This window comes from Rattus norvegicus, chromosome 6, assembly GCF_036323735.1.
Source record: "Rattus norvegicus strain BN/NHsdMcwi chromosome 6, GRCr8, whole genome shotgun sequence".
NCBI lineage: Eukaryota > Metazoa > Chordata > Mammalia > Rodentia > Muridae > Rattus > Rattus norvegicus.
Window position 1 is genome coordinate 47344859 of NC_086024.1, and position 20150 is coordinate 47365008.

Below are 20150 nucleotides of genomic sequence, written 5' to 3' on the forward strand. Positions count from 1 at the left end.
ATGTCTGCAGTTTCAAAGATGGGAGGAAGGGTAGGTCCCTAGGGCAGGGCTTGTGTCTGAGACTGAGACTTACTTTGCCAAGTTCTTCACCGAGAATCCCCAGTACGGCTCTGCAGAGCCTGGATGTTCAGAGTTGGGGACTCAGCACTTTTCTCTTCTGCTTACCTCACTTAGCGCTGTGTTTCCAGGGTCCCCAAAGGCAGACAGACAGTGGGATGTGCTTGCCCCTCATCCTGGTTTCCCCCCTGGAGGTAGAGAGCTCAGTGTAGGAAAACATGAGCCTAGTCCTGTCTAAAGCCAGCTTCCTGGCTTGAGGAGGTGGTCCCATTAATCTACTTGTCCTTCTGCCCGAGTTACAGGTTCCTGGAGGAGGGTCTGGGAGATTTGGATGAGAAATGGACTGGAAAGCTAGGGTCAGGAACCTCTATCTAAGTCACCCTTTCACTCAAATGTGAGCTCCTGAGGGTAGCCTCTATGGGCACAGGAGCCCCATTTCCTCAGTTATTTCTCTCTAGTGAGATCTTATCAGTGATCTCTCTCACCCTATCACTGATAATAGTCTCCCTCCCCTCCCTACTCCTCTCTCCTTCCTTCTTCTTTTTCCTTTTCTTCCTCTTCCTCCTTTTGAGACAGGGTTTCACTATGCAGACCAGGCCAGCCTCTAACTCACAGAGATTTCCCCCTGCCTCTGCTTCTGAGTGCTGAAAGCAAAGGTGTGTGCCACAAAGCCCGGTGTGTCTATCAGCAGAGAATACTGACGGGTGGCCTGACAGGGTTTGAGGGGAAGGCAGACAGAACAGGGGCAAGGTCTGTGAGAGCAAGCCTTCCAAGAGCCTTACTTACAGGGGCTGTGGGGAATGGGCTCCACGGAGGAGGGCTACTGAAGAGTTTAACTGAGAAATGCTTAGTGTCCTGAGCGGTAAAAAGGGGGGGGGGAGGATTCTGGGTGGGGAGAGGAGTTGGGAGAACAAGCAGTCCCATGGGGGAGCTTCTAAAGCTTTTAAATAGGTCTGAGTGACTAACACAGGTACAGGTACAGGCTGGCTAGACAGTATGGGGTGATATGTGATATAACATCCCACTTCCTGTGGAATCCCACTCACTTCCTGTGATGGATCAGGAGGGAGCCTATAATATTGGCCATATTGGGGGTGAGATTGACTGTAGGCAGAACTCTGGAACTCTGAAGTCATTAAGGTAGGTGGAACCAGGGAAGGAGTACCTCGCCTGAAGAAGACTAGGAAAATGGTGTCACCAGACCGGATGAAGGGAACACTGCCACAGTGGTGTTGCTGATGGTACTCAGCATAGGGTCAGGGATCAGTAAGTAGCTTTTGGTGACCTTCCAGAGACCTTCTGCAGAGGTGGGAAGGGCACGGGCGGGAGGGACCCTGGGAGAGATGGTGGGTCCTCAGAAAGCTGGAAGGAGGTCTGCCGAAGTGGTGTACTCCCCCGATGATGGAGAAGGCAGATTTCGGGCTCCTGGACCCTAGACAGAGGAACTTAGTTGCTTTCATTTGCAGCAGTGGGCAATGGCTTCCAAAGTTGTAATTGTGGTTTGTTTTTCTGAACGATTGCTTATAATGCCAGGTATGGGTTATAAATTAACTTTCAAAAGAGTGAACGACAGGGAAAAATATTGCCTGGGGCACCTGTGGGAAGACACACTCATTTAACTGGGATGGTTGGGAGGTGGAGACAGGAAGAGCATAAGGTCCCTTGGCTACCTAGCAAGTTTGAGGCCTGCCTGGGCTACTTTGACTCTGTATTAAAACAAAACAAAACAAAGCAAAAACAAAACAAAACAAAACATCTGAAGCCAAACCAAACGAAGAAGCAATGACTCCATTCCTTTAAACGGGAGGGAAGGCCATCAAAGCCACTTTTCAGCACCTGCCACTTTTCCCACACTGCCCTCCAGGAGGCGTGGCTACCCGAAGCACCGCCCACCATACGCCCACGTGACCTGTCAGTTCCTGAGTCTCAGGAAAATGGCCGCCGGGCGTGGTACGGGCACTTTGCTAATAGCTGTGCTCTCTTGGCGTCGTGTCCTCTGACAAGGTCTGCGGCCCTGTGAGCTGGCTCTACAGAGCCGAGGGCGGAGTCCTCAGCCAGGCCGAGATACGGTCAGTGCGAAGGCGGAGAGGTCGGATGAGGGCGGGCGACGGAGGGTCTGAGGCGTTGGGGGTGGGGTGGGGAGGGGGACGAATCTGTAAGTGACAGCGGAGAGGGGGAGGGGGCCCGGATCAGAGGCCGGGTGCGGGGCGTCGGGGCCGAGAGGACGAGGTCGGTGCAGCCGAGGCCCGGAACACTGGCGCTCTGTTGCAGCGTTCTAGGGTGGGCACTGGCGGGGACTCCAGGCCCTGGCCACTTTCATTGCTGTCACACCCATCACTTAGTGAGTACCTCAGCTGGGCTTACTTTCTCGGTTGCTTTGCTTTTCAGTGAGGAGAGTTGTTTTCCTCTGTGCTTTCTTCGCCGAACCCACTGCCCCATTGTCCTGTGCAGGCTTTTAAACGCCTTGCAAAATGACGGCAAGCCCCTGATTAGAACGCGTCCATGTTTGCTTTGTCAGCCAGCAGTGTGGGAATTTGCATTTTTTTTTCTAGGTTGTCTTCCCGTATAGAAAGGTTTAAACCGTTTTAGACCATTTTCTCTCATTAATAACTGTTTTTGGAGCGCTCTGCTCCCTAGAGGTGCTTGCTAAAAATGCAGCGGTTTTCAGAGATTCCCATTTCTTGGTGTGGGGTGTGGTTGAGGACAAACCTCTTGGAGGTGATTCTGATAGGTTAGTCCCTGCTCATATTTTGACACTAGGGAAAACAAGACATCTACATTAAAAGGAAAAGATACATAATTTATTTTTAAGGGCGGTTGGGTGTTTGGTTCAGAGCCAACATTGGAAATGCTATGGCAAGGTGCGTTCTTTGTTCTCAAGCTTTCCACGGACAGTCTACTTGGTCACTGATTTGGGGGTGCTTGTTAAAAATTTGTTTCTGAGCTCCACCATAGGTCTGCCAAACTGGGACTCTTTGGATGAGGAGACAGTATACAGTATTCGACATGCTTTGCAAACAATTGCACAGCCATTTGTGAATCCCTTTAAACACTCTGAGAATGGTTTCCAGACTTCTTTTAGGGGTCTCACTTCCACAATTTCTTCTTTTCTTTTCTCTTTTCCTTTCCTATCTTCCCTCCTCCTCTCTTCCTTCCTCCCCTCCCCTCTCTCCTTTCCTTTCTTTCATAGGTCTTAATATGTAGCCCTGGTCTCCTTGGAGCTGACAGAGATCAGCCTGCTTCTGCCTCCCAGGCCCGTGTGCCACCACATCATTCTCTAATCCAGCTCTTTAATGGCACCCCACAGCCCCAGTCAATACCAGGGTGGCTGGTGCGAAGGGGCAGACACATGTAACTTGATACCTGCTGCCTTCCTTCCTAGACTTTCCCATCTCCTCCTTCCTCTCCTCTCTTCTTTCCCTCTCCGTCTCATAGCACTTGAAGGTGCCCTTTCTCTGGTGTTCGTGACAACACTAACATTGTTTTTCTTTCCCAGTCACATGGTTTATTTATTTTTTTCATCTAGAATAGCTCAGGATATTTTGTTCTGCCAAAAATTCAAACATTGGGAATTCTATTTTCTTAAACTTAATGTCTTGTATTTCCTTTCCACTTTAATTGCCTGATTCCTTTCCTGGAGGCAGTTTGTTTTGGTCTCCAACTCATGCCTAGAGTTCTGATCCCCCCCCCCCCCCAGTCTGTATTGTGTATGTATATACTGTTAAATTATCTCTTCTATGATCCTGTGTGAGCGTGTCATCCTCTCTTCCAGCTTTTGCTGAAGAATGTCAGTTGTTTAGAAGGCATAAGCAGAAACTTTGGGGAAAGGAGACTTCCAGGGTCAAGGAGAGCTCAGGATACCTGTAGCTTCATGATCTGTGTCTCAGGGTTTACACTTAGGCCTTACTTAGGAAGAGGCTTTCTCTGTTCATAGCTGTAAGCTCGTTCTCTGATGATTGTGATTTTACACATCATCAATAGTGACCTGGACAGTTTTAATTCCGATTCTGGACTGGCCCAGTTTATCTTTTGAGTGTCACATGTACAGATTGCTAGTGTAGCACTGCGTGGGGCTGATAGTAGAGAGTATACTGTTGAGGTTGGCAGGGGCACTGTCTGTGCACAAAGACCCTTCAACTTGACCATTCTCTCATGAGACCCTGCTTGTTCTAGGCCTGTCATGGGCTCTGGAGACATAACAGTGGAGACAGACTGGAAGCGTAAAGAGACACAGATCTAAGCCATTGTGGACTTTGAAGCTATAGCTGTCACTTGTATGCAGGATGTGTTTTGGCTTATTGGGAGTATAAATACTGGCATTTCAGGTTGATGAACATGGGAAAATTCATGATTCTACCAACACTGGGTTGGTTCTACTTTATGCCAGGCACTTCTCCAACTGCTAGAAATTGAGCAGTGAACAGAGCCCTTATTCTTACTGAACTCCTTGTTGGGGTAGGAAAAGAAGGCTAAATAGGTAAATAGTATACTGAGTCATGCTAGACACTATCCTGGATAAAGCTGAGTAATGGAATGGTGACAGTAGTGGGCGGCAAGAGCTGTTTTATACTTAGAGGCTGGGTGCGCTCTGATCAGGTAACATTTGTGTGGAAACGCAAGATGGCCTGAATAGAGTGAAGTAGAGACTAGTAGGAGACGAACCTAGGAGAAGGGGCAGTTGAAGCAAGGGATTCAAAGCTAGAGCTAGGAGTGCCATGCAAGAATTTGATACTGGGTTTTATTCTAGCACTGAACAGTGTATGCATTTAAATAGTCGTGATGCTGCTTATGCAGTTCTTAGACCCCCTCCTTTCATATAGCATAGGCATTTTCAACCAATGCAGGTTTGTTTGAAACATTTGATGACAATCTATCAATTCCCTGTGCAGGATTGTATATCCCTAGGCTTAAAATCTGTGCTCCTGTACTGCCTGAGTTTGTGTATACCATTTGCATATAGGTGCCCTGGGAAGCAGGCTCCCCTGGAGTTGTAAGAGACTGTGAGCAGGGAACTGAACCCAGATCCTCTGTAAGGGCAGTAAGTGCTCTTCCTCCTCAGATCTGTGTCCTTGTGAATCTTTGTCCACATTTTTCCTGGTATTAGAATTGCTTCCTAGGTGTGAAATTATTGGATCAACTAACTTTTTAAAATTAAGGCATATTGATAGAATTAATCTACATGTTATAAAATGTACCTTTGGGTATGGTTTTGAATTTTGACAGGTCCATATGATTATATAACATCAGTATAATCAAGAAGAGGAAATATCCATTAATTCTCCAATTCTCTTGCATCCCATCTTTTGTCTTATACCCTAGTAACTCCTGATGTTTTTCTGTCTGGTCTGGGTGGTTCTTGTTCCAGAAGGTTATGTTTGCACGGACTTATATAATTTAATAATGGTGTCTGCCCCCTGGTCCCCGAGGGACTTCCTGCATATGAACCATGAATCCTATCAAGGACCCCAGAATTCTCAGCTCCTGGGAGGATCAACTCAGTTAAGTCCCATAAGCTTGGCAAGTTCTAATGCCATCTTCTAAATCCAGCATGAGGGTCAGTGATACAGTCAACCCAGACCATCTGTGAGCCTGCGACTCAGCCAGGCTGCGGGCACATGCCTGTAATCATGTTCCTGGGAGGTAGAGGCAGTGGGATCAAGTTGGAGGCCAGCCAAAGATATGTATTAAGAGTCTGTTTCAAAAGCATACAAACAAACAAAAACTAACCAATGTAACAAAACAATCAGACAAAAAGGGAAGTTATCTGTTCCCAGAGTAGGTTGGGAGGAGCAACAAGTTTCTTAGCAGAGGTAAAGTTTTTTATTTTGATGAGCCCTGGTCTATCAGATTTCTCATTTTTAAACCTACCGTGCTTTCACTTCTCTGTCAAAGCAGTTTCCTTGAGCAGTGTTGTGCTTTAGGTGTTAGATTTAGGTTAGTCTTCAGTTAGAACGTGTATAGCCGGCACAGTAAGGGCTGAAGGGTTTGCATGTGGATATCCCATGAGCAGACTACTTAAACAGTTTTAGAATATACTTATTTATCCTTTGACAATTTAATACATGTATCCAATATATCTTCTATTGTACACCTACCCCACCCCTTCCACTTCCTCCAGATACCCTTCAAATTTCTACTTTCCCAAACCCACATCCTAGTGTTGGTGGTGCCACCTCGAGCAAACAGTATGCTTTTCTAGTGGTGGAGACTGGCAGAGAGCAAGGAAGTGGTCAAGGGGTGGGCATGCAGGGTTACTGTAGGGCAGCTGAGGTTATAACTTCCCATGGTGAGGTGGAATTGCTCAGAGCATGGCCTGGCAGAATGAGGGACCAACTATGGGTGTGTCTGACGAAGAGAATTTAGCAGACAAGCTGAGCACCAATGCCTGAGTAGAATAGTGCGTGGCCATATAGTCAAGGGTCTGAGGAAGCTGTAGGACGTAGGCTCATAGGTATTAAAGATGTTAGAGGCCATTCCACTTACAGTCCTCTGCTGAGAGGAAAACATTTGACTTTTCTCTTCTGAGAAACCATTGGAGGGCTTTAAGTGAAAGCCCATCTAAGTCCATCTTAGTAAGTTAACAGTACACATCTCAGCGACAGCATCAGTCACCTGCATGCTGGTTAAAGACTTAGATTCAGAGACCCCACCCATACCTACTGAGTCAAGGCTCTGAGAGGAGGGCCCAGGGATCTATGCTTTAAGCCCTTCCAATGATTCTGATGCATGCATATCTAAAGGTTCTTTTCTATTTTTGATTGATAAATACTAATTTTATATTCTTACATGTTATGGTATAGTGTTTCCATGTGTGCATGCATTATGGAATGATCAACTCAGGCTAATTAACTTGTTCATCTCCTCACATCCTTATAATTTATTTGATATGAGAACATTTAAAATCGACCCCATTGGCTACTTAAAAAAACACTATATGTTATTGATAAATGGAAGATACAGACCACAGAACCTTTTGCCCTGGTCTGACTAAAATTTGTACTGTTGAACCATTATCCCTTTTTGTGCCCATCCCCACATCCCCGCAGTATCCCCTAACTCATTTAGAAGCTCACTATGGATGCCTTATAGACAGAGAGGGTCAGAGAGGCTGCGTGGAAGTAGGGAAACTAGTTAGGAAGCTGTGAGATACGTCAGGATGGCTTGTACTGGGCCGGTAGTCATGGGGGCAGTGAGAATAGATACGAGAGCCAGAAGGGCTTGCTGTATTACAGTAGGCCATATATTGGATTCCGTATCAGGTGAGGAGGCCAAGGCACAGGTAATTCTAAGTCTTGGGCTGCTGTGACCTGAGGTGGGGATCAGCAATAGGCATAGCACCACCTCCCTTGTGCTTGGGGTAACAGTGATGAAGTTTGGGGTGCGTCTGGCTTGGGTTTTGGATGAATTAAGTTTGATATGCACCATGAGTCTGGGAAAGGGTATCTTGTCAGCATTTTGACGGTTGGGCTGTGGGGATCTTTTAAAAATATTTCTAGGGGTTGGGGATTTAGCTCAGTGGTAGAGCGCTTACCTAGGAAGCGCAAGGCCCTGGGTTCGGTCCCCAGCTCCGAAAAAAAGAACCAAAAAAAAAAATATTTCTACCATTGGAGGTGTGTCTGAACACATTTAGGGGTAAAACTGAAGTATGTTTGATAACAACTTAGTTTATTTCTAACCAGAATGTACATTTTGTCTGACTTGTTTTTACAGGTGAATTAAAGTCGGCAATAGATTTCTGTGAAAATGTCAGTTCTTATATCACAGAGTGTGATAAATTATGTGGAAGAAGAGAATATTCCTGCTCTGAAAGCTCTTCTTGAGAAGTGCAAAGATGTAGATGAGAGGAACGAGGTGAGGCTGAGACTAAACCCTTCACGGATGTGTGACTGCTCTCTGCACACGGCGCTGTGCTGTGGGTGAAGGATGGTTCACAATGTGACTTCCTGTTGAACTAGTTCAGTCTGTGTTTTAAAAGCTCTTTCCAGCTCATATGAATTGTCGAATATTGAGTTTAGGCTTATTGACCTTTGCCCTGACGAGGTGGTAAGTACTCAGGAGGGTTGGTCCTTAAAAGCCAGAGTGCCTCTGGGAAGCTTTACAGAGCGTATAGTCCTCCTCTTTCTTCAAGTTCACCAACCAGGCAGGATTAGGATTAAATATTTTTTCACTGAAGTCTGAGTTGTTTGTTCCATACACCTTTGGATTTTAGATGCTGCATGGTTTGGAGAGTATTATACAAGTTATGTTACTGTTAAATAACTAACTAGTAAATGTTAACTTACCTAAGATATTTCTGTTAAGTGGTATGAGCAAAAGCATTGCTAGCTAGTATCTCATCAGATATAGTATGGTGCTGAAAACTAGTGATAGGGCATTTAGGAAATAGTAAGCTTTTAACTGTCAAAGCATGTATTTAATCTTAAAAAATCTTAAGATATTTAGATTATTTTATTGTTTTATGTGTATGGGTGTTTTCCCTGCATATGTGTATGTATACCTGGTACATGCAGAGGTCAGAAGAAGGCACTGGAGTGAAGGGATGGTTGTGAGCCCCAGGTGGGTGTTGGGATTAGAACCTGGGTTCTCTGTAAGAGCCACTGTGCTCTTAACACCTGGGCCATCTCTCCAGCCCCCTCTTTCTCTTTTCAGGGCCAGGGATCAAGCTCATGCCCTCACACATGCTAGAGAAGAGCGCTACTGCTGAGCTGTATCCATAGCCCTAAAATTTATGCTTCTAATTTTGATTTTTAAAAACTTTTTGCTTCTTTGTGAATTTCACATCATGCACCCCACTCCTATTCATTTCTCCTTCCCTCCATATCCACCCTCTGCCCTTATTACCTCCCCCCCAAAAGAAAACAAAAGATAAAAATAAAATAACAACAAAGAAGAAAAAGAAAACACTTGAAAATAAGCATCTCACCGTGTCAGCTCCGGTGTGTCGCACGGTACACCCTTGTGCTGGGTATTTCCCTGGTGCAGAGTAGGCTGCGTAGTGGACTGAGGCTGCACATGCTGACTCAATAAAAACATGAAGCCAGACTTTAGGAGATGAATTTTGCATGTGTTTATAAACACTCTAGAGGGGATTTAAAGAGAGCACGTCAAAATGCTTTGGTTTTACTATCATTGTTGGAAGAAGAATACAGTCACTGAGAAGACGTCTTTGAGGGCAGTAATTATGTAGGTCTGATTCACATTCAAAAGGCATAGAAATGAGATCCTAGGAATTAGAAGAAAAACCGCATGTAGGCGGTTTGCGTTGCCGCCTTACAGGGGAGCTGAGAGGACACCCCTTGAGAAATTCAGCTGCTGTGGGGGTTTGGTTGTTTGGTGTGTTTGGGCCTGAGATCACAGTAAATATAGAGGAGAGGCATCATAGTCAGCTTATGTGTATTTGTGATGGAATTTCATAGGCTGGTAATGTCTTCTGACATAGTTTTAGAGCTTAGGAAGTCCAAGATGAAAGGTTGGCGTTTGGTGAGACCCTTCTTCACAACATAGCAGAAGAGAACCTGTGTGTGAAAGAGGATATGGAAAAGAACTAGATGGGAAGGGAAGGGAAGGGAGTCCAACTCTCCTTTTATTAGGCTCTCATTGCTACAGCAACTCACCCACTCACACAGGAATGACACTGATCTGTGCTCCCATGATCTGGTTGCCTCCTCAAGTCCCTGCCGCTCAGTAATGTTGTATTGAATTTCAACATGTGAATTTTGATGGATACATTCAAGTAATAATGAAGGGTTAGTGGGGTTTTAATCCTCTTGACTTTAGAAAGCAGTGGGCTTGGGTGTTGGTGGAGTATGTGAGCCTAGGTATGGAAGACACTTAGTAAGGCATTACGTTCCCATAATAGCAAGTTACTTTTTATCTCTTTAGCTCTGTATGTTGGGTTGAACAGGAAGTAGCAGAATCTATAAATAGGCTTTAAGATTCAGTTTTCAAGGTAACTCTTCTTCTGTCTTTAGGAATCTAACAAGACTCCTTGGCAGCCTTTCCTGAAACTTTCTAGCTAGTGTAGCCTTGAAGTTTAGGTGAGTGAGTGTTGTTGTAGAAATATAAAAATAAAAAAGGGTATAGCTGTCTTTTACCCGCTCTAGGTCTGGCACTTCAGTGCCCCAAGATATCTGCTAGATAGCTTGGTGGAAACATATCCCAACTCTGTGGCGGCCCAGTGTCTCTTGCTGCCACACACTTTCCTACACTCAAACCATCACATAAAATAACACACAACACAATAACCTGTGACCCAATTGGTAAGATATAATTGCCCACTTAAACATACAAAGCCTGGTACCATCCATCCCTAGAGAACATTAATAACAACCTGTAAATACACAGAGCAGAATCTTAACATCACCTGCCATGGCTTCTCACCCTCTCTCCGTCTCGGGTCTCTCCCTTTCTCTCCTTGTCTCCTCCTCTTCCTTCAAACTTCTCTCCCACCCATCCTTCCTTCTCCTCCAATGACAGACCTCCTTCTATCCAGTACCTGCTCCTCACCTGTACTTTACAAATTCAATGGGGAGGTGGTTCTGGTGAAGTCAGCTGAGTTCTGAGTAGTGACTAGGCAGCAGTCCTTGGGGCAGTGGAATTAGCATCAAAATACAGATAACTTCAGGGCAAACCACAACAAGTGAGGATTTGTTTTTCTCACGAATTGAGCTAGAAGAATCTTTTTGAGGAGGAGGTGGTGGTGGTGGTGGTGGTGGTGGTGGTGGTGGTGGTGTGTGTGTGTGTAACTTCAGGACACCCTGAGAACCCAGGCTCCCTTTTTTGGGGGGCATGTGTTACTGTCAGTTTCTTCTCCTCATCTATCTTAATACAACCCAGCATTCTGCCTGTAGACTGGATAAGAAGAGGGCAAAGCTTGCCTGAGAGACTGGACGATATGACAGTGTTACAGCAGCAGCCTGTGACAGTTCATCACGCAACAGTCATGATCTGAGGCTTTTCAGTTGAGCTTAGAGCCACTCCCAACAAAGTCCTGTCCCTGTGGACACTAGGAACAGCTAATTTACGTAAGAGAAAATATGACTATTTAAGTTTCTCACAGCAGGCAGTTCCAGTTAATTGGGTCAAACCCACCTTTTTTTAATTTGTCTAATAGGTATTTAATTACATTTTAAAACCCCACTTCATGGACTATGAGCTATCGTGTAACTGTCATGCCCAAACCAGAAAATTCTTCTGAGTCATTTTTGCAAACTATTACATACAATTTATGCATTCTTGAGGACTTGAATTTAGGTTCTTGGCTGCACATTTTTCTGTGTTGTACCAGTGACCCTTGATACGAACCTTGAAGGTGTGTATGGCATAGTAAGTGATGCAGTTTTATGACTCAGAGTCATAAATGCAGTGTTTAGGTTACTCTGCGTAACTGTGATGTGCAGCTTGCTTTCTTATGAGTGTTTGTCTACAGTATTTTAATTTTGTTTTTCCTCTTTCTCACCTCTTCCCAGATCCTCCCCGTCTTCCTATTCATTCAACTTTCTCTTTCTCTTTCTTTTTCTCTCTTTTAAAACAAGAAGCAACAAACAAAACTCCACAAAAACAGAAATCAAGGCAAACAGACAAAAAGCCAGTACAACAACAACAACACGCCAGAGGAAAGCAAAGTTGAAAGCTCTCAGAATACCACTGGGTTAATTCTGTGTTGCCAATTACTCTTGGGCACGGGCCTGCCCTGGAGTATGGTCTGTAGGCTCAGTGACACTGTAAGTGTTTCTGCTCTGACAGCCATCCCTGGATTAGTCCTTCCTCCTCCTAGATGCTTCCCTTCAGTGAATCTCCTTTATGAGATTTACTGCCTGGAGTGGCTCTGTGGAAGAAGCTGAGAAGAAAAGCAGCAGAGAAGACAGGACAGCAAGCTTAGCAACACAGTGTGGTCCTGAGCTCCTCAACTCAGCTGGGGATACCCTCCCCTGGGAGCTGCATGGCCTCTGCTGAGGAGACTTCCTCAGAGTTTTAAGCTTCCTGAGCTCCTGAATCTCAGGATACGCCTCCCTTGGGACCCTGTCACTGTCACATCTCAAAGCTGTGTGGTTCCTGGTTCCTAGATGTCTGCGTCCCAGGATACCCTTCCATCTGAGCAGACACTTACAGACACTCCCCTGGAACAAAACAGCCTGGTTTTCCCTTTGCCAGCCTGGTGTCAAATGATTGTGACTTCTTGGTTAGAGGTAGAAGCTGTGTCTACTTTGACCTTTTAGTTCTGGGACCTTCATGTGGCTTGAACCTGTCCAGGTCTTGTGCATGCTGCTACAGTTTCTGTGAGCTCATTTTGCACATTTTTTTTGAATGGTCAGTTAACAAATTTAATGTTCAAATGATAGACTTTTCCACTTGAAAAATCTGTTATGCATGGTACCTCAGCCTCTAATGAGTGATGTGGCCACACATATAATTAATGTCATTGCAAGAATGCCTATGTTTATGTGATTTACTTTCTACTTCTTTTATACCAGTATTTATGCTTAACTCTTTACTTGATTATCCTTATAATAGCATTTGTTAAAGTTTGCCAATTATATTTTTTTTCTTGTTTGACTGTTGTTTCTAAAAGAGTTTTAAACTCTTGATATTTCTGTCCACTCATTCATTTTAGTCAACAAATATTTGAGTATCTGGGTGGCACTGACCTTCCTTCCATCTATAATACTGAGTACAAAACACAGTAGGCATGTGTTCTACCTTTATGGATGGAGTTTTAGGAACTTTGAGGATCACATATAAACATCAGCTGGGAGAGGCTGGAGGTTAAGGTCACTGACTGCTCTCACAGAGGACTCAGGTTCAATTCCCAGCTCACACTTGTTGACTCACAACTCACACTCTCTGACTCCTGTCAGTCCTAATCTGATGCACTCTTCTGGCCTTTGTGGGCACTGCAGACACACAATACACAGATGTAAATGTAGGCCAACGCCTGTACACATACAGCAAAAAATATTCTTAAAACCAACTGGTAATCCTACAAATATAGTTACAAATGCTACAGTAAATGAGGCTTAAATACATAAGAAGGAAGAAGAAAGGTCCATGAGGCCATGTGGGGATGACAGAGGTGAGGGGGAGAGGTGGGCCTGCCCTCCTTTCTGTCTTTGGAGCACTGGTAAAGATTCAAGTTGCTGTCTCAGAGATTAGAGGAAAACACTGAGGGTTTGAAGCACAGGGATATCAGTTTGGCATTAAAAAAAACAAAGCCCTGAAGAGATAACTCAGTCAGTTTGACCCCTAGAACCCAGTAAAAATGGCAGGCATGGGCTGGCACGATGATTTGGCAGGTAAGGTGCCTGTCATCAAGCCTGCCAACCCATGTGGAGAGAGAGCCAGCTCCCAAAAGTTACATTGTGATCACCACACACCATGCAGAACACAAACAAATACATAAAGATTAGTTTTTGAAAACTAAGGAACACAGTGGCACGTGTGCCCAGTGTTGGGGAGGCAGAGAAAGAAGGATCCTTAGGACTCACTGACCAGCTAGTCTAGCTCAGTAGGTGAGCTCCAGGCCAATGAGAGACCCTGTCTCCAGGGAGGTGGATGGTGTTCCAGAGAATGACACCCGAGATCATCCTCTGGCTTCCATATGTATGCATACATGCACACACACACACACACACACACACACACACACACACACACACACACACACACACACCCCACACGGTAAAAGCACATGGGCTAGAGAGTTGGCTCAGCAGTTAAGAGCATTGGCTACTCTTCCAGAGGACCCAGGTTCAATTCCTGGCATGCACATGATGGCTCACAACCACTTGTAATTTCAATTCCAGCGCTTCTGATGAACTTATTATGCCCTTTTCTAGTGTCCATGGCACAGGGCACACATGCAGTGCATAGATATGCACACAGGTAAAACACCCAATATGTATAAGATAATAAAAAGTAAAGTCACAGATATTTCCCCTCACATCAATACACAGTAAGTAGGTGCATAAATGTTTATATAATTAACTTACTTTTTGGTGCAAACTTTTCCCTTTTTTAACTTTTCTGCCTCAAATACTAGATGTTTACTAGCTGATAGCTTAACTTGGTGCTTTCTAGTCTGTTCTGTGTCTTGACTGACCGCTATGGAAAGTGAACATGTTGTGCTGTGCTTGCTGGAGCTTTATCTTAGGTCCATCTGTCCAGGCCCTGCCCCTGTTTTCTGGGCAAGGAAGCTCTCTAGCTCTGCATTCACCTTTGGAAGGTGGAAAATATGCTTCATGAGTTAAACTACACGTGCAGGTCATTATGTGTAACATCTAGTTTTTATTATCTTCTCTGTCTCTGAGATAAAATGTGTATAATTAAAATGCTATTCTATAGCATATTCTATCTAGAAAATTAGGTCACCATAGGTATTGTGAGATTTTGTGTATATTGTGGTAATTGTTTTCCAGATCCTAGTACTATGCATATTTAGTGATTCTGAATGAATTCATAGCCCCTAAAAGAGATTACTAATATTATGAGGGTTACGTTTTTAGTGGCTTTGATATTCATTTTTTTTAATGGAAATTGAACACAGGGCTCTGTACATTTGAGACAAATGCCTATTGGTGAGCTATATACTCTTAAGTTTATGACTTTTAAATCATCAGTAAACCAAACCTTTAGGTTTAAAGCTGTTGATAAGTTAAAGAAATACAGGAAGCACACCAGTGCTTTGCGTACCTTTGTGAAAAGGTCAGTGTAGTGGTATGTAGTGAGAGCACATCTGTTGCTAAGCTAACATTCTGACCTGTTTGTTCTCCAGTGTGGCCAGACGCCGCTGATGCTGGCTGCGGAGCAGGGCAATGTGGAAATAGTGAAAGAACTGTTAAAGAATGGAGCCAACTGCAATCTGGAAGATCTGGTATGCATACAACCATTTACTCACTAGTCTTCCTTTTCTTTAATTTGTTCATAAAAAGTGCTTAAAGAATGATGATTAAAAGTTGTACTTTGAGGGCCGAATGTAGTAGTTTATGCCTTTAATCCCCATCTCAGCACTCAGGAGGCAGAAGCAGGCAGGTTTCTGAGTTCCAGGTCAGCCTGATCTACATAGAGTTCCAGGGCTAGCCAGGGCAACATAGTGAGCCATGGCTCAAAATAAGTGAATAAACAAACAAATAAATATTTTAAAAAGTGCTTTGCCTAGTGTGCTCCAGGTTTTTTGTTGTTAGTTTTGTCTGTTTGCCTTTTTAATCAAATGATAAGTTTTTGCTTATAAGCAGGTATTTCAGCACCTCATGTTTTTTCCTGTGTTCATGGCACCCCTGCAGCTCATATCTGTGGGCCCAAGTATCTGTAGAATATTTCACTGTATGGCCTATGCTGTTAAGTGATTCTCTCCAGTTATATTGTTTCTTGGTAATGGTCCCTTCTGATACTGCTTCTGAGGGACAGATCATCATCCAGTTTCCTTTGAGTTCCCAGTATTCTTAGAGTCACTTTCAGGATCACATGGCTACATTATTTTGCTTTGAGTGACCATTCGAATTTTTTGTTTTTTAAGACAGGGTCTCACTGTGTAGACCTCCTTCTGCCTCTCTAGTGCTGAGGTTAAAATTGTGTGCCTCTATCCCCAGAGTGATCATTTGAATTAATTCACTCCCTAAATAAAAGTTAGGACAATTCTGTTCTCATAGTTCTTTGTCGCAGTCTTTTAATGTCCCCACTTGCAGCTGTACTGTGCGATTGAGTGAGTGTGCAAGTGTGCGAGTGTGTGAGTGTGTCCTCATGATAGATTGCAGGCTCTTTAATTTGTGGGACAGTTGCTAGCTGCGGATTGCCCTTTAGGTTTTGGTGGCCGCTTCTCTCCTTTCTACAAAATGGAATGTGAAAGAGGTCCAGGGCGAGCCTGGACAAGCAACAGTGGTACTGTTCTCTGCACAGTCCTGGCACAGATAGGCAGGCGACATCTTCAGGCAGCTCCTTTGTTCCACCGAAGTTAGAGTGGCTCACATGGTATCCATTGGACAATCATTTGGTCTATAAATCAGGTGCCTCCCTCACTTTGGAATGCTGTGCTTTACTTTGAAACGCGCTGTTTTGCCTGTTTCTCAAGGATAACTGGACTGCCCTTATATCGGCATCTAAGGAGGGGCACATCCACATTGTGGAGGAGCTGCTGAAGAGCGGGGCCAGTCTGGAGCACCGAGACATGGTATGTGTGCTGTTCGCAGGGCGGCACTGGTTAGCTGACAGTTACTGACAGTAACAGACACAGGAAACCGTCTATTACTCTATTTTTAAGACAGGGTCTTTTAGTGTTTTATGACTTGAGGTTGGATGTGGGAATGACTCAAAAATGTTTTAAATGCTGGTGTTATAGTGTCTCCTGTTTAGAATAGTCATTACTTCAGTTTATCTCAGAACTAAATGTTCTCAGCTCATTGGGGGGGGGTGTGATTCATAGCTTAGTACTTTAAGAAAACATATTTTGGGCTGGAGAGATGGCTCAGTGGTTAAGAGCACTGACTGCTCTTCCAGAGGTCCTGAGTTCAATTCCCAGCAACCGCATGGTGGCTCACAACCATCTGTAATCAAATCCAGTGCCCTTTTCTGGTGTGTCTGAAGACAACTATAGTGTACTCACAATAAATAAACAAACAAATAAGTAAATAAATAAGAGTTAAAAAAAGAAAACTTATTTCATTTGGATTGGATTTAAAAGGTACATCAGATATTTTAAATGTTTTGGGTAAGTTATAGGCTTTAGAATGTCAGTAGATTGATTTATAAACGCGATCTGTCCAGGCCGCTGTCCATGAGCACTGCAGGTCTCAGAGGACATGGTCTGTAGTTACTGCCTACCTCCTGTTTGGTTATGGTCTGGGTAAGGTATAAGAGGGAGAAAAAGGAAAATTTCCGTCTTATTCTATAAGATGTTTAACTTTTTAGGAAGTCAATTTTAGCAATCTAAGCAAGGAAGGAAATCATCTGCCTTGGCACATAAAGCACACATCCCATCCCTCAGCTGACAGGTTTACAGAGTTTCGAAGACACTGCAGCTTTCTGTCTCTCTCTTCATAGTAGACTAGGCCACAATCTTACTTCCATCATCTTATGCTCTCAGACCTAGGGAGATAGTACTTTCCTTAGCTTGGATGTGACATGCACCTGAATATTAGGCCCCTCTCCCCCTTCCCTGCTTCTCCTTGCTTTCTGGGTCAGTCAGCCAGACTGACTCTGAGAAGGATGAACATCCCTAGTCTAACTTCTGTGGTGTTTGCTCTACAAACTTGCAGTGATCACTTGTAGACTTAGCAGATTTTGTTCGGTTCTTGTTTAGTTGTATATTTCTGAGGGGCGTAAGAGTTTAAGACTATTGTTGTTATGAAATAGTGGTATTACAAGGATGCACATAGAGAGAGTCTGATTAAAGTCGTTCCTTGCTGGGGATGATACGGTTTTCCATGCCCCTTTTTATTCTACAGGGTGGATGGACAGCTCTCATGTGGGCGTGCTACAAAGGCAGGACCGACGTGGTCGAGCTGCTTCTTTCTCATGGTGCCAACCCAAGTGTCACTGGTTTGGTAAGCACTAACAAAAAGTGAACTTACAGAATGCAGGCTTTTTATGCTTTACGGTGGATAGAGACTTTTCATATCATACTGAATGTCATATAGAATGCTATTTTAAGACTCAGTGAGAATTTTAAGACAATGAGAATTTTGTACACTGTCTTTTTCTCATCTTCTAATGAGAAAGCAAGTCTTTGAACTCAAATGTTAACCATAATTGTGTAACATTTCAGAAGGAGTGTGAATTTCTTAGTTACCTTATCTGTGCACCCTTACTCTGTGCTTCTTGAAAAGACATTTACCATGAAGTCATACCATTTTTTCTACACATTCTATTTTTCTTACCTTGTATACATTTCTAAATTTTTAAACTTTTATTCTACTTATTAATCTTTCCTATCAGCTAGGTAATCACATTAAATAAGTTAACTCTGCAAAAATAAATGTGTTAATAATATATGCATTATTTAGTCTTCACACATCTTAGTTGTCAGTTATATGAGTATTTGTGTTTTAAAATGGAGAATGGTTTCTAACTTGAATTAGAAACCATCACTCTTTGTGTTACTCCTGCTGATATTTTCCTAGTGAATTTGTGTTGTAAATGTCCATCTAAAGACTGTCTTCTCCCCCGTCCTCGCGTACCTGTGTATCCCAGCAGTATAGTGTCTACCCAATCATCTGGGCAGCGGGCAGAGGCCATGCCGACATAGTGCATCTTCTACTGCAGAATGGTGCGAAAGTCAATTGCTCCGACAAGGTGAGTTGCAGAGTCTGTCCAGGTTCTGCTTTGTGCTATGGTCACATATTCCAGGTTATAAATGGTTTCATTTGAAACATCTCGAATGTATCTTATTTTTGTATTTCAACATTTTCACCTGTGTATTCACAGGTTATAGATGGGTCCTGTATTTGTGTTATGGATCAAGTGTTCTCTTAATATTTATTACATTAAATTTATTATTCTCAAAAAAGTCAGAGCTAATGAACGCACATCTGTACTGTTTGAAGTTTTCTATTGGGGGCTGGGGATTTAGCTCAGTGGTAGAGCACTTGCCTAGCAAGCTCAAGGCCCTGGGTTCAGTCCCCAGCTCCAGAAAAAAAAAAAAAAAAGAAAAAAAAAAAGAAATGAAGTTTTCTATTTTAACTCTTCTTCCTGCTTTTTGTCTTGTTTGCTGTGTTTGTGGGACAGCGATCTTACAATTCAGGTCCAGTTCTCTCTCTTGTGCTTAGAATTCTAAGGCTGGTGTTGTGGAGATTGGAAGTAGGAATGGATCCGAAGTGTAGATGGAAGGGCAGACTCATAAGAGGGAAGGCTGGCAGAAGGCTGGCTAGGCAGGGAAAGCCTAAACTGTCAGGGCTTGGACCAGAGACTGAACAGGAGTGGAGGAGCAGAAGGGGAGGCTGGGCTGGGGAGGAGACATTGAGTATGTCCTCATGAAACGGAGGAGGATAGGACTGGGGTGCAGGAGAAGCGAGCCTGGCAGGGCGACACACGGAGATTCCTAGCCCTCAGGACGATCACCAGGTGACAGCCGTCTGGCCTATGTGCTGAGACTGTGGGAATGTGTCTGTAAAAGGAGTTCACTGAGAGGAGACCAGAATTTGAACTTGAGGAAAATGGAGACATTTCCTGAGGTGGTTGAGCACTGACTGAAGAGCCCTTGGAGTAGACAGGAAGCAAGGTAAGGACGTTCCTGTCAGGTAGCAAGAGTTGTTTGTAATGATGTAAATGAGAGTATCTGCTCCTCAGGGTCAGGGTAGGCTGGCCAGCGGGATGGGAAAGAGAAAGGACAGACATTCTAGCACGTGTATCAGTCTCCTATGTCTCAGTCTCAGGAAGTAACAAATACAGTAGGTGTTCAAGGACACCAGTTAGGCCCCGTTCAGACAGCTAGGATGTCTGGGTGAACTGTGAATGTGCGTGTCTTTTAGCTTTGGTGATAGCTGGGTATTGTTTTGTGGGGTTAGAGAAGATGCTTCAGACAGACAATGTATTTCCTACAAAGGAGGAGACTAGGAACACTACAGATGTAGGAGTGGAATTGGGGAGTTTGTCCTGCGTCCCTTACCCATGGCCTTAAGTCTGTTCTGAGGCAGTGACTAAGACTATTGTTCTCCCTCACACCCTTCTCCTCTCGTTAGGCATCTAGTTCCACTTGCTGCATCCATATCCTCGTTAGTCTGTCATGAGGACCCCTCTATCGAGGGCAATGTGGGGTACAGTCTCCATGAATGTGGTCGTGAACGCGTCTGACATCATTCATAGACACTAGCCACATATGGCTATTTAGATGTTATGTAAAATGAAATAAAAGTAAAAATTCAGTTTTTTAGTCACACTCACTACATTTTACATATGTATAGTCATATATACTAGTGGCTTCTTACTGTATTGAGCAGGGTGGAATAATAGGGAATGTTTTATCCTTGCTGGACAGGCTGTCAGGGTTTATTAATGTTTATGATCATGTATAAATTTTATTGTACATAAAGGTCACTGTGGGTATTTACATGTCTGTTGACTGGCAGACTTCTCAAGAGCCAGCATTACTTTTAAGTATGATTTAT

At 43.9% G+C, this 20150-nt stretch overlaps 1 protein-coding gene across 36 annotated transcripts in view; it reads left to right on the forward strand.

Annotated features, from left to right (window-relative positions):
* Positions 1–1931: 1931 nt before the first annotated feature.
* Positions 1932–20150, forward strand: part of Kidins220 (kinase D-interacting substrate 220) — an 88810-nt gene continuing 70591 nt past the window's right edge. For 17 of the 36 annotated variants that reach the window (XM_039111622.2, XM_039111623.2, XM_063261409.1 and 14 more), the window contains exons 1-4: positions 14828–14926; positions 16121–16219; positions 17493–17591; positions 18238–18339. In XM_039111622.2, the coding sequence (XP_038967550.2) occupies positions 14846–14926; positions 16121–16219; positions 17493–17591; positions 18238–18339 (381 nt within the window). In that variant the 5' untranslated portion in view covers positions 14828–14845. Of the gene's footprint in view, positions 2127–7767; positions 7909–14827; positions 14927–16120; positions 16220–17492; positions 17592–18237; positions 18340–20150 lie in introns of those variants that run through there. The other 19 variants (XM_063261411.1, XM_063261414.1, XM_063261417.1 and 16 more) reach the window with 4 other exon arrangements.